At 42.0% G+C, this 13,233-nt stretch overlaps 1 protein-coding gene across 4 annotated transcripts in view; it reads right to left on the bottom strand.

Moving 5' to 3' along the window:
• The window catches only part of MAP7D2 (MAP7 domain containing 2), an 82,309-nt gene extending 70,321 nt beyond the window's left edge, over positions 1-11,988 (bottom strand). For 3 of the 4 annotated variants that reach the window (XM_058829254.1, XM_058829255.1, XM_058829257.1), the window contains exon 1: positions 11,851-11,982. In XM_058829254.1, the coding sequence (XP_058685237.1) occupies positions 11,851-11,893 (43 nt within the window). In that variant the 5' untranslated portion in view covers positions 11,894-11,982. Of the gene's footprint in view, positions 1-11,850 lie in introns of all 4 variants that reach the window. The other variant, XM_058829256.1, reaches the window with a different exon arrangement.
• Between the last annotated feature and the right edge of the window lie 1,245 nt (positions 11,989-13,233).

Here is a 13,233-nt window from a genome sequence, read left to right as displayed (position 1 = left end):
GCTTGCTTGTTTAGCTCCAGATGTGCCCACAGCCTGGTGCCATAAATCCCACCATATCAAGAACAAAAAATCCAAGCTTGCTAAGTGTTATGGATGACATTTTTACTTCTTCCAGCAAGCTTTCATCTGGCATTTTTCCTTGACAGAGGAAAGTCTCAAATGAGGAAAGTGGAGACTGCATCATGTTTTTCCATGCAAGCTAAGCAAGCAGTACTGCCATTTATCTTTACTATACAGTGCAAACCTAGGAACTATACAGTGAAAAACCTAGGAACAAATTAAAAGCAGCAAATGAAAAAGAGCCTTGCCTGCCTACTTAAATGCACTTACTAGACTCAGAAATTGATTAACATTCAGTAATTATTGCAAGAGTGCATTCAAAAGATTGCTATCTCCAGCATTTACAAGGAATCTGAAAACCACATACAATGATGATACACATCAGCAACTCTCTCTCGGTTTAAATACTTTTAAAAATCACAAAGTATACATCCAAAACATACTGACATGAAAGATACGTCAAAAAGGGATTTTTGTTTGGTTTGGGGTTTTTTGTTTATTTTTTTCTTATACCTGTTGTGTTTTCCTTTGCTAATCTGGAATTCCACCATTACAACTCTGTTTAATAAAATGACTCACCAGGATTGCTTCATTAGGTGAAAGTAGTTTTGGATGTAAGCACAGAAAAATCAAAACCCAAAAAACAGAAAAATCAAAATGGGTTTGACACTTCTTCTAAACCTGGAAAGACGTGTGGTAACTTCACCCAGTCACTTCTTGAAACATAATAGCGAATATTCACCCTGGGAAGCCAGGAACCACACTAGAACACTTTTCAAAGTAAATGAGACTTTTGAACTTTTATTCCCACCCTCTTGTCTAGGGCTTCTCTAGAACCTGAACTGAGTTGACCAGAAGTACCCTGAGCAGTGGTTGCCACCCTGCAGTACAGATACAGCAGAGTAAAGGACCACAGGTGCTGTGTGCCAGTATTAAAGGCTGGGCCACAACATCCTGTGTGTCTGTAACAGCAGGAACCAGCTGCTGCCTCAAGAACCTCAGTGCTTACGCATCCACTTGTCCTTTTCTCCTCTCCACTCCCATGTGTCACAAACCCAGCTGCTCCTTCTTCAGACCAACAGGCAAAGAATCTTGTGTGTTTGAACTGCAATTGGTTGGTCTAATAAGAAGAGGTTATCTGTCCACAAACCCTGCCTCACTGGAAAGATACACTCATCCTACGATTCTCAGCAAAGGCAGCTGACTAGAGCTCCTTGACAGGGCTGATTAGACACAGACTAACGGCGGGCAGAGCAAAGTTCAGGACACACCTGTACAAGGAAAGGCCTTTGTCTGATAGTGGCAACAGAAAGTAGCTCTGCTGAATGTGGAGCCCCACAACACCAAACATGCAGGCTGAAAGCCAGCATTATGTGGGAATCTGACACTATTCCAGAATTTTGTTTCATACCTAGATACAAACCATAAGATACAGTTAGGGCTTGAAAAACCTGCCTACCCATAGCAAGGGAAAAGAGGAGAGAGATGAGTATGTTGAGTTGGCTGAAGAAATAGAAATATTTTGGAAGAGGACAAGAGATGCAGCAAAAGCCACATCCTGTCCTGTGCATGTAAGAAGAAAGCCGGGAAGAAGGAAGTGCAGGTCTGCACGCACACAAGAAGGCTGCTCCCTAAACCTCAGCTGACAGGAGAAGGAAGAATGGATTCATCTGGGTAACAGGCAATGGGACAAAGAAAATTACAGGTGCATCATCACAAACACACAACTATACCCACCTTCTCCACCTCAATGAAGTTTAGTGCTATAAACAAAACTAACAAAAAAAATCTCACTTTTTTTTTTCAGTAGGTCAGCATCCAAACTTCCTGAGAACACAAATGAGTTTGAAATTAAGTTCTCACAAACAAACAAGCAAACATTTTGGTATTTCTTCTGTTCATAGGCAAGAGGACCATCTAACTGGCAAGAAAGAAATATTTTTGTCTTTGTTTTTAATACTTTTCAACTGATGTACTAAACATTTCTGAATTCAAACGAGGCTGTTGGCTGGCAGCGGAAGGTGAAGAGATTCTTGTGCCTGATGAAACATTTGAAGACTCAGGGGCATATTACTTCAGTGCAACATGCTTCATTAAATCCAGAACCAGAAGCCAACCTGTACCACCTTCTTAAAGCAGTGCTAGATGATGCACACTTGAAAATCTTTTCCTCTACAAACCTGACATCATCAGTTCTTACCGGTTTGTGTAAACCACTACACAGGAAATTCCCAAAGACCCCAAATTGCATACTCAAAGAATGTCACTCTAGCTCCACCTACAAATAAATATGTATATTTATTTATTTCACTGCTTCTCAATAAAAGCACTTGGCATCTGTCAGACAATGATGAAATTACATTTTTTTACTGAATGTCACCCAAAAAACCCATATTTGGTTTATTCTGGCAAGTCACAAAGTAATGGACTAGACTACACAGCTGGAAACAGGGGTGGCTGAATGCTTTCAAATCTAAAACACTGGCATTAAAGCTAGCTTTTAGCTACTGAGCAGTTTTCCATATTCCTTTAAGAATTTTCTTTCTTGGGGCTTTTTAGCTGTACAAATTTCTGAATGACTGGATAATATGATCAGCTTAAAACACTGCTCCTCAGAATCAGATCCAACAGTTCTCAACCACTGGGGATGAAGGTCAGAATAGGAAAATTACATCTTCCAAGTACTACTTTATACCATGGAAATTTTGACCAGAATTTCTCAATATGTGTGCATCACATATACCTGGATTAATTTCAGTGCAAAATAGACATTAGCAAACCATCTTTAAGAGTTTTTCCCTCTATTTCTTCACATCTATAACTTAAGGAAGTATATCACACTGCAACACATTAACCAAGAGCTGCTGTGAAGACTAGGAAAACACTCCTCAACCTATTTGTTTTTGTTACCTTTGATTTTCAAAGAGCTCTTTGATATGGTGATTCTCTATTTCTGAGCAGTAATGCCTGAAGCAAAGGTTAAATAGCATGGAATTATTCTCTTCTCCTTTCCACCTTTTTGCTATTCATGGTCGCTTTGCCTCCCCTGCAGCTGCCACAAGAATAATTTCAGAGCTGCTTCAGCCCTCTGGGGTCTCAACTGCAGGAGGCAGGTGGGCTGGTGAGAGGTCACTTCCTGCTGGAGCCCACCTGATAGGCCCAGTGTCCTCCATCACACTTTTTCTCTCCCTCCACTCCTGAGGCTAAATGAAATGGAGGGAGCTCTGCTGGGACACCAAGAGCAAGAATTACTGCATGGAGTGTAATTATGAAACTGGAGCAAGAAACAGACTACAGGATGGGAATATGTACATATGGAAGACATAGCCAAGTCTTCTGGATACATCTTTAAGTCCTGTAACCATAATATGAAGGACTCTAGGAAGCATACTGGTTGCTTGCTGTGATCTTACACCCCACCATCAATGTCTTTTTCTAGGCACCAGGCAGGACAGCAGTCAGAGAGATGCTGTTTGTCTCACTAAAGTGGGCACCCTTAGCACCTTGTAGGCAGAAGTGAGTGGATGAGAATAGGGAAGGAAGAAAACACCATTAGAGAGAGAAACAAAAAGCCAACTTCTAAAATCTTAAAAGAGTTATCCTAGTAGGGTATCATTTTATCAATAGCACAGATGCACCATTATCAGCAAGTAGGCACCAGAAGCTCTATGCAGGGCAGGGGTTTTCATCAACAGAGAATTTAGTGATCTTCCAGGAGCATCACTGTCCTATTTTAAACACCTTTTTGGTTGCTACATGGCCTGTAAACTTGTCACTATGCTTTAGGGAGAACTCACTACAAGGAGGTTGCATGAAGACTTGCATTATAGTACTCAGTTCACCTTCAGCACTTCAAACAGACCAGTCATGACAAAAATTGGATCTGAAAGCAGTGTAACATGACTTTCAGTTCCATTCACACATGATTTGAAAAACTACATCACAGATTAAATATATTAAAATTCAAAGATAGGCTACATACTCTTTCCATGACATCCGTTAGCTACATGAGACTTAAAGAAGACTGAATAAAGGCAGTGACTCTGTTATAAGAGCAGATTACAAAAACCTCAGAGGCAAAAAAAAAAAAAAATCCAACCCAAAGCAGGGAAAACATACTGCAAGGCATGGAAGAGATGCAAAACTGCCCATAGAATATTAAAATTATTATGAAAACCAAGCTATTTTCATTATCTGTAAATGCCTCAATCTGTGCAGTTATTTCTGTTTCAAATTTTCAGTTCTCTAACTTCATAATGCCATAAAAAAAAAACAACCTTTCTCCATAACACTTTCTCTAAACCATTTCTTCCCTATGCAGCACTCAAACATTTTCATTCAGTGCCATAACCTGGCTTCAACAAACCATGAAACACATCCTGGCCTGCAATACAGCATCCACATCCAGAACCTCATCAAAAACTCATTTGTGCCAACTGAAGGTCACCCTCTTGTTTCACTGCACCATTAAAACCACTTCCTCTGACTATTGAAAAGTGCCATGTTTACTTGTAACCACAGCACTTAGCACCACTAAACCCAGGAAACAATGGAAATACTTACATCTATTAATAGACCATTAAGCACATGGGAAAAATATGCCCTGTGGCTGATGCATGGTATCAAAAGTCAAGACACCAGCATGAAAGTAAAGCCCTACTCTCTCCCTTCCCCTCAGGAGAGGGAAAGGAGAACTAGCTCACCTATCATTTATTTTTGGAAGCTGTAATTTGCTCACTGTTTATCAACATTTTAAGAGGCCCAACAGCACATTCCAGTCTTCTCTCCCTGAGGTCTCTTTCTCCTGACACAGAGTGGGTCTGCACACACACACAGATGCCACATTCAACACAACCAAGGGAATGAAAACTGTCAAGATGCAGGCAAGTCACCAGCAAAAGGAAAAGGAAAGCGCTTCCCCATTTGTTGATACCACCCTTCCAAGGGAAGGGAAACTAAATCCCTTAACTTAAAATACGTAAAAATCACAGTAATGATATGTGGATAAACACTTCAATATTGTCCTATTTTCCCTTCTGAGGCAAAGGAAAGGCCTTTCTTGGGTGATTTGTCATACAGCAAATTTCAGAGCATAAAAAAAAATAAATTTGTTTCACATGACTAGAGTTATTTCAAAATTAAGTTTATTTTGCTCCCAATATATTTTGATATTGAAAGTTTATTCCAATTCAACGAATCAAGGCCAGTTTATTCAAAGTGAGGTATTCTTCCAGCTCTCACTTGATCTATTGCTTAAGTGAGAAGGCAGCAGAGCTCTGCCCGGACCCCTCCAGCACTCCTGTTGCGGCTACAAATCCAGGCATGCCACAGCACCTTTAGAAAGTTTGTATCGTTCCCTTTATAGTAGCCACATGAAGAATTTCGGTATTCCACACCCACAAGCAAAATTAATTTCAAACTATAAATATTTGAATGAGCATTTTTCTGAAATAAAGCAGAGCCTTCATGGCTTCTGCTTGGCATGAGACAGGTAATTTGATAATTCATATGGATTGAATTGGGCAAGACATACTTGCAGATCTTCCTAAGTGAAACAAAACCACAATGCATCCTCCAGCATCTGGCATCAAAACAGACAAAACTGTAATAACTATAGTAGTCTTACTACTATTTTCTTCAAGATTGTTTGAGATGCTTTTACAGTGGCATCCACATACTGGTATATGGTATCATGTATTTTTATCTAACACACCCATTCCCATCCTACCAAAATCTCAGGTAGAAGTGATAAATTCTCATTCGTTTTATTAATTGAAATCACTACTAGGAAAAAGAAGTATCTCAGAGAAACTATTCAACAAGGAAAACTAGATTTATGAAGCTTCATATAATGTCATCTAAATTGGTTGAATGCACAACACACCTGCAATTGTGGTAAGGTTTTGGGGCATAAAATCTATTTTCCTTTTGGTGCAAGCAGATGTATTACCATGCACAAAGCCAAACAAAGCACCTGGCTCTGTCACGAAGTAACCATGCAGAAGACAGCCCAGACTAAAATGCTCATCATATCGCACCAAGTTAATACATATGCCATGGACTGGTCCTCTTGGAAGGCAAATGCAAGCACATAGGAGGAATACAAAACACAGAATTACTACTGAAGGGGTTGACTTCAAAAGCTTGGACAATTTCATCTATTTCTGTACTCAACATGCAGAACAATGAGAGTTTCCAGATTTTTCACAAACCAGAAAAAAAGGATCTGAATGTCCAACACTGCATCAAATGTGTATTTACTCTTATAAGGAAAAACAGAGCTCAAAAAGTTAAATATTGTTTCCTGTGCATCATATAATCTCTGCTGTTAAATCATTAGAAGAAATTGAGTTCAACATTGTTTTTCCAACTGGTCCAATCAAAAAGCACATACATGTAACACTGGAACACAAAAAGTTGAATTTTACACTTTGTAAAGGAATGAATTTTAAAAAAGTAAAATATTAATACGAGAAGTTTGCTACTGGCATCTTTATGCCAAAGAAAGTAACATGAAAACACTGTGAAAAAAAAGCTTTGGCACACAGAGAAAAACAGTTTAAAGCAAGCTCACGCCTAAGCAAACAGCTACCAGAACACAACTGTGCAAACCCTGCCCAACATCAGGGATACCTCTTCTATTCATCACTGCTTTGGACCCTCTCACTGAAAAGCTGTTAAAAAACCAAACCCCTGCTGTGTAACTGAAGTTTATGCAAAGATCGCAGAAATGCTTTATCAATCTCAGCAAAGTAGACATTTGTCTGCAGCACCTCAATACTACAAGAAAAATCAGCTCCCCCTTGATCAAAGGAAAGCAGACACAAACACATGAAAGAAGTAGCAAAAACCTTCAGATATTCAAGCGCAAAAGTGAAATTGACATCCCAGAATTTAGGGCAAAACAGTTTGATCTTACATTTGGCAAACAAAGATGACATGCACACAAATTATACATGAAATGAAAAGAAGCACAGTACTTCACAAAACTTCAGATCACAGAGGGCATAGATATTAAACAGTTATGGGAAAGTGCAACTACTGTGGATAATGCATTTAAGAGTTACAAGAAGAAAATTTAGAAAACTAAGAATGTGACCAACAAGCATTTGAATATATTAGTTCATCACAACTGCAAAAAGCCTGAAATGTACATGCATTATGTATGTACATACACAGAGGACAACTCAAAGCCAGAAGTAATTCCATATGAAACATTTGGATTACTATTTAACTACAATAAGAACTACTTTACTAAGACTCTTTCAACATTCAGACCCACAGAGAGTGTTAGGGTTTTAGGATCTTAACAGCTTCATGACACAGTTGAAGAAAAAAAATAGTGTGTTATTTGAATAACAAAGTCTGTCAGATGCATTACAGTCTTTTTAACAACATAACAATAATCTTGAGGCATTTTTCCCCCATTTTAATGGTTAGATAGATTTCCACTTTGTGAAACCCACTTATCTCTTATCTTTACATAGCAACACATCATCATCATTAATCATTGTGAAGATAAGACACAGTGAAAGGTATTTCTAAATATCCTGTCTGAAGTCAGTCCAGGGTAATGTGACAACCCAAGATTTCAAGTAATTTTTTCACTGGGAAGGCTGCTTGAACACAAGTATAGTGGGAAAACTGATACATACCATGTTCCTACATGCACTAATTCCAGGCATAGAAAATACACCCATAATATATCAAGTTGTGATGAAAATATCAAACACGAGTCAATTACAGCAAAATAACTTAGGAATTATGCAAAATGACCTAAAACAGGCAGATTAAAATAAACCCTGTTACAGTAGTGAACTTTGGTTTTGATTTCTCCAATAATCTTGGCTAAGCATTACTCCTTCCACTATTTAAGCATATTAACCAGATTTTCCCTCTCAACCAGTAGATGTCCACAAGAAAGTAAAATCTGAGTGTGTAATACAAGTAACTAAATGCAGTTAGCATTCCCAAAATTTGCATTAGCTGCCGGATCAGCTTCATCTCTCTCCAATTTATAAAAATTCTATAAAACAGTATCTTAAAAAAAAACAAAAAAGCATTATATAAATTGATGCAAAATCTAAACTGAGGGTTACTGCTTCTGGGATCTGCTCAAGAGCTTGAGCCAGTCACAAACAAAGGGCTGGAAGCTGCAATGCCCTATCAGAGAGCTGGTGCAAAAACCTGATTTCATGAGGAGTTGTCAAGATAACCAAAAGAGAATAAACAAACAAGCTACTCAGTAATCCTGACACTGGGACCTTCTTGCAAAAGTGAAACACACAAAAAGGAAATAAGGTGGTTTTTCCTAGTCATCTGAGTAGTCCAGAATTGAACAGAATTTAAAGCCTTGCTCTGTAGCCTTAGAAAGCATTTGTAAGTGAATGACAGACATAAGACTTTAAAGAATTTCCCCTGTCAGTTTTGGTCCACATAAATTGAACGACTGATAGCCAAGAAAGTTACAATTATGTTTTATTTATTCATGAGACTTAAAAAAGCCTTCCTACTTAAATCTTCATACAGTACCATCACATAGGATATACAGTTTCATTTACATTAAATATATACATGTTTCTTCAATTAGCACATCTAGAAACAATTACCTAATGTTAAAAAAAGTATTCCTGATGCCTTTCCACTGCTATGGATACACCAGCCTCCAAAGCAAATGGAGGTATGTGACACTATACAGTGCTGTCCTATAAATACTGAAGTTTTCAGATGCTTTACTTTACCTGTGCATTTCAAGTGATACACCTTCCTTTTACTACTGCAGTCCTGGAATTCAAAACCAAGGAGTTGTTCTCCGCTGCAGTTTAATGAACTTTTTTGGAAAGTGGCTTGACTTTTTCTAAGGACAAAGCCAATGTTACAATACTTTAAATACTGAAAAAGTAACCTTGAGAGGATGTAGTGTATTAAACTGCCCTGAACTAAAGCCAAAACCTGAAAATGGTAACATCACATGAAAAGCAGCACACAAATTAACCTTGGGGATAAACAACCTTGAGTGTCTATATATGAGAGAAAACAGTACAGTACAAAAAGAAGAGTGTAACTGCACATTGTTAAATCATTTTGGGCCATAAGAAATCACTTGGAAAAGCAATGAGATCACGAAGAAAATCCCACACAGTATTTTTAAAGGAATCCACACATTCATTCCTTTCACATAAACTGGTTTTGTGATGTACAGGCTAAGATGGCACAGCACATCATCTTTTCTCTTAAATTCTTTCAGGCATGGTCACATTTTCTCTAAGGAAAAAACCCCAAACAACCAACAAACACATTTTACTCTGAAAATCAAAGTGTCCAGTATTTCAACTTCCTAGCATATACATTAAGCAAATCTCACTGGGCAGTAAAAAGGAAAACGAGAGATTCAATACTGAGCCATTTGTCCTTCAAATGCTCTTTAGTCTTTACTATAGACAACAGCAGCAATAATGCCTACATTTTGGTCACCTAGCACTCTCCCTGACAAAAAAAATCCTACAGTGTCTTCTCAGGCTATTGTTTGCCTCATACCTTTGATTTCTGGCAAAGGGATATAATTGAGCTCTGCAAATACTTTCTTGTGCCACATAATTTTGCTCCTTGCTTGCAGAATTATAAACAATTTAACAACATTCTCTCCCCTAGTAGTCAAGAGATGCAAAAAAATTTCTTACTGCAGGCTTGTTTGTTACAGTTTGGTCTGGGCAGACAGTCTGAAGCGCCTCACTTGCACTGCCATCCTAGCAATTCCCCCAGCACTGGAGGATCCTACGGATCAAAACTCAGATGCTGCCAAAGCACTACAAAGTTTGGGAAAAGGAACAGTGGCTACAGTCACTGCTTTTTGTTGGGGCAGCACCCTTTTGGGGGACAACACTGTGAGAAGGAGCATTTTACTCTGGAACAGAGACGTAAGATTCTTCCTATCCCTATGACCAAAACAAGGACTCCAGGACCAAGACATACATACAAACATAAATCATTTCCACATCCACATTAATGATTCACATTAGTAGCTGTTGTACTTGTTACAAAATTGGCAGGTCCCATAAAAAAGAGACTCACTCTCTGCTGCAGATCCAAATCCCATCCACAGCGCTGTCTGGTGTGTAACACCACACATACACAATCTTTTACACCACATCACGTATTATCTTCTAGCAGACAATTCAAATAACAAATTTGGCCAAGACCACTCTATACTGCCTTCCTTGGGCATTAGTGTTCAAATGACAGTGCTTGACCACAAGTAATTATATCTGTCTCTGCCTGTCCATGCCCTACAACACATGACCCATTTGATACAATCTTTAATTATAGTACATCCTATCTTTTCTATGGATTCCCAATCTCATATAGGGTGAAAAAAGGATTATATACCAGTCAATATAAGGAGTGAAGGTTTTTTGCAACATTTGCCTCTTAAGTTAAAATGTATAAACAAACAAAAAAAAAACCACAAAAAGAAGCGTGCAAGTGAATATTGGGAAGAATTCTTTATGCTTTAGAAAAAGAGGTGGAAAAAAAAATCCTCACAAATATGAATTCTGAGCACTAATTTCCTCCCATCTTCCATGTGAAATTCTAAAAACTGGAGACCCAAGCCCTAGAAGTGCCTGACTACTCAACAGCAACAGCCTTACAGCAAAAGCTGCAGCTGCTGAGCATGTGGAGAAGGGTGAGGAATAGCAAACACAGGTGTTCCCAGCTCCTTGCACTGCATTACCTCAGAGAAGTCAAAGTCTGAGATTCCCACTCCATAAATTTGGGAGACTAATCCTTTTTTATCTCCCAAAGCAATTGTAAAGCTACTTTTAGTCACTACGGTGGCTTAGAACAAACGGGGAAATTAATTCCCTCTTATGCACCAGGTTTATGGTTTACCATCCACAAAGCAGAGGCTCCATACCAGATAATCAAGGTAAAAGTGTAATGAGCACCTGCATAACACCTTAATCAGCGCTCATCTCATACTCGAGCCCAGGGGAGGTGAAGAAGGCGCAGCCAGACCCACCCTAACACCTACACGCGAAGCCAAGAGCCAAGGTCACGACCACCAGCCTCGGCTCCAACACCTCGCGGTGCTGGAAGAATTGATCCCATGCCAGTGCTGCTCCACACATACAGCACAGCAACCTCCACCGCATCTCACGCACCCTTTTCACCCTCGGGAATTAAGTTATGCTCGCTGAGCAGCGAGGAGAGACCTTAACCAGGAGCCGTGCCTATACAAGGGCTCTCCGTGCGGTGTTCACGCCCGATACCCGCCCAACCAGTTTGCTGCCCGGGCTGGGCAGCACCGGCACAGGCAGGCCCAGGCACCGCCGAGGACTGGGTTTACAAATCTCTGCCTCCCCGCTCAGCACTTCGGGGCACAGCCGCGCTGCCGCCCGCCCGCCCGGGCAGCACCGCCCGCGGCCGGGGAAATCGCGGCGGCACAAAAGCCGCCTCATGCAAACACCTCCCGCACCACAAAGGGCAAGGACGGGGCTCCCCGGGAGCCGCGGGCGGGATCCGCTCCGTGTCCTCTCGGGAGCGGCCGCCCGGCGCCGGCACCGCCGCGGCTCCCGCCGGCAGCGGCCGCCCCCATCCCTCCGAGATGGCGGCCGGACCCGGCGGCACCTGCCAGGGAGCGACCCCCGCCCGCCCCATCGCCGGGGCTCGGGCAGCGCCGGCCCCGGGCGGCGAGGCACGGGACGGGACGGCGCCGAGGGAAGCCGCGGGATGCGGGCGGGGGAGCCGCCGTCCCCCGGCACCTCGCGGGGCCGCAGCCCCAGCCCTTACCTGCGGGCCGCGGGTGGCTGCGCGCAGCCCCCGGCTCCGCCATCTTCCCCGCCGGTGCCGCCGCGTCCCGCCGGGGCCGGCTGGGCTGGCTGAGCCCGCGGCCGCCGCACAGGCGCAGTGCCCGCCCCGGCACCTGACGGGCGGCGAGGGGAGGGGCGGGGCGGGACGCGGCCGGGCCCTCACGGCGGGGCGGGCCCGGTGCTCAGGTGGGGCCGCGCCCCGCCCTCAGCGCTCCGGCTGCGGGGCTGCGCTCGGGCAGGGGCACGGCCGAGCGGCGCTTTGGTGCCCGGGCGCGTTCGGTCGGGCTATCCCCGACTGCCGAAGAACGAGCGCTGTCCGGCTTTCCGGGCGGATCCGGCCGTTCTCCAGGGTTTTTCCATGCAGGTGTTTGCGTCGGCTGTTTGCAGCCACGTGCGGCCTGGGATGAACCGATGGCACCGGGGAAAGGCACAGCCTGTCCTTCCCATCCGGCTGCGGTTCCCTGCCGGCTGGCCCTGCAGCGGCAGGAACACTTTGTAGTCGGTTTTAGAAGGGGAAAAATTAACATGATTTTTGTATCTTCTCATCACTCACATACTCGTGGTTGAACTGCCCTTCCCAAAATTTTAACACACACCTTGTGTATTTCTTTTGCTCTCCCATTACTGGTTTTGCTGTTTCCGGACCGTGCTGGGACACAGCAGTGCTACGGAAGCGCTCACGGCCCCAGGGCTTACGGCTTTGGGACAGCTCCTGCTCAAAACCTTGCCAGAACTGGTGTTAGATGCCAAACACCGTATTGACTGACCCATCTTCACTGACAATTTACCAAAATTTAAATGTAAGATATATTTAATCCTTCCACTTTTCATTCTTAATCCCTTTGTTTTCTTCTTTTTGTCAAGCAATTTTATTCCTTTATATTGTTTACCTGAAAGTACAGACATAGTCAGTATGAGAGGAAATAGGACAGCATTTGCTTTGGTATTCCTGATGTGTCTCGTAGTAAATCACTATTTCCTAAGAGGCAATTATTCTGTTGGGGTGCTGGGCAACAATTCTTCCATCTACACATTCAAGTGGTGTTCTCATGTTTGGGTTCATACACCTCAATAAAATTTTAGCTGCACAGATTTAGGGTTTCTGTAGTATGTAGTATGTAGTTCTGCATATAGTAATAATTATTCCTAATGTTGCTTTATCAATGAAATACTTAATTTTCATTGTTTATAACTCTGCTAAATTAAAAAAGTGTCAAATGATGTTTTCATTTCAGCTGTTTCTCCTGCTAACCCTACATCAAGGGACTTCACTTTAGACTTACCTGTCTAAAGATTAAATTGCACAGATTTGGTCACACAAAAGAAATACCTCACCTGTCTTACAGTAGCTGTCTCCTAATTT

The sequence above is a fragment of the Poecile atricapillus genome, chromosome 1 (genome assembly GCF_030490865.1).
Source record: "Poecile atricapillus isolate bPoeAtr1 chromosome 1, bPoeAtr1.hap1, whole genome shotgun sequence".
NCBI classification, from domain to species: Eukaryota; Metazoa; Chordata; class Aves; order Passeriformes; family Paridae; genus Poecile; species Poecile atricapillus.
The sequence above is the reverse complement of the archived record's forward strand: the minus strand, read 5'-3'. Positions and strand labels throughout refer to the sequence as shown.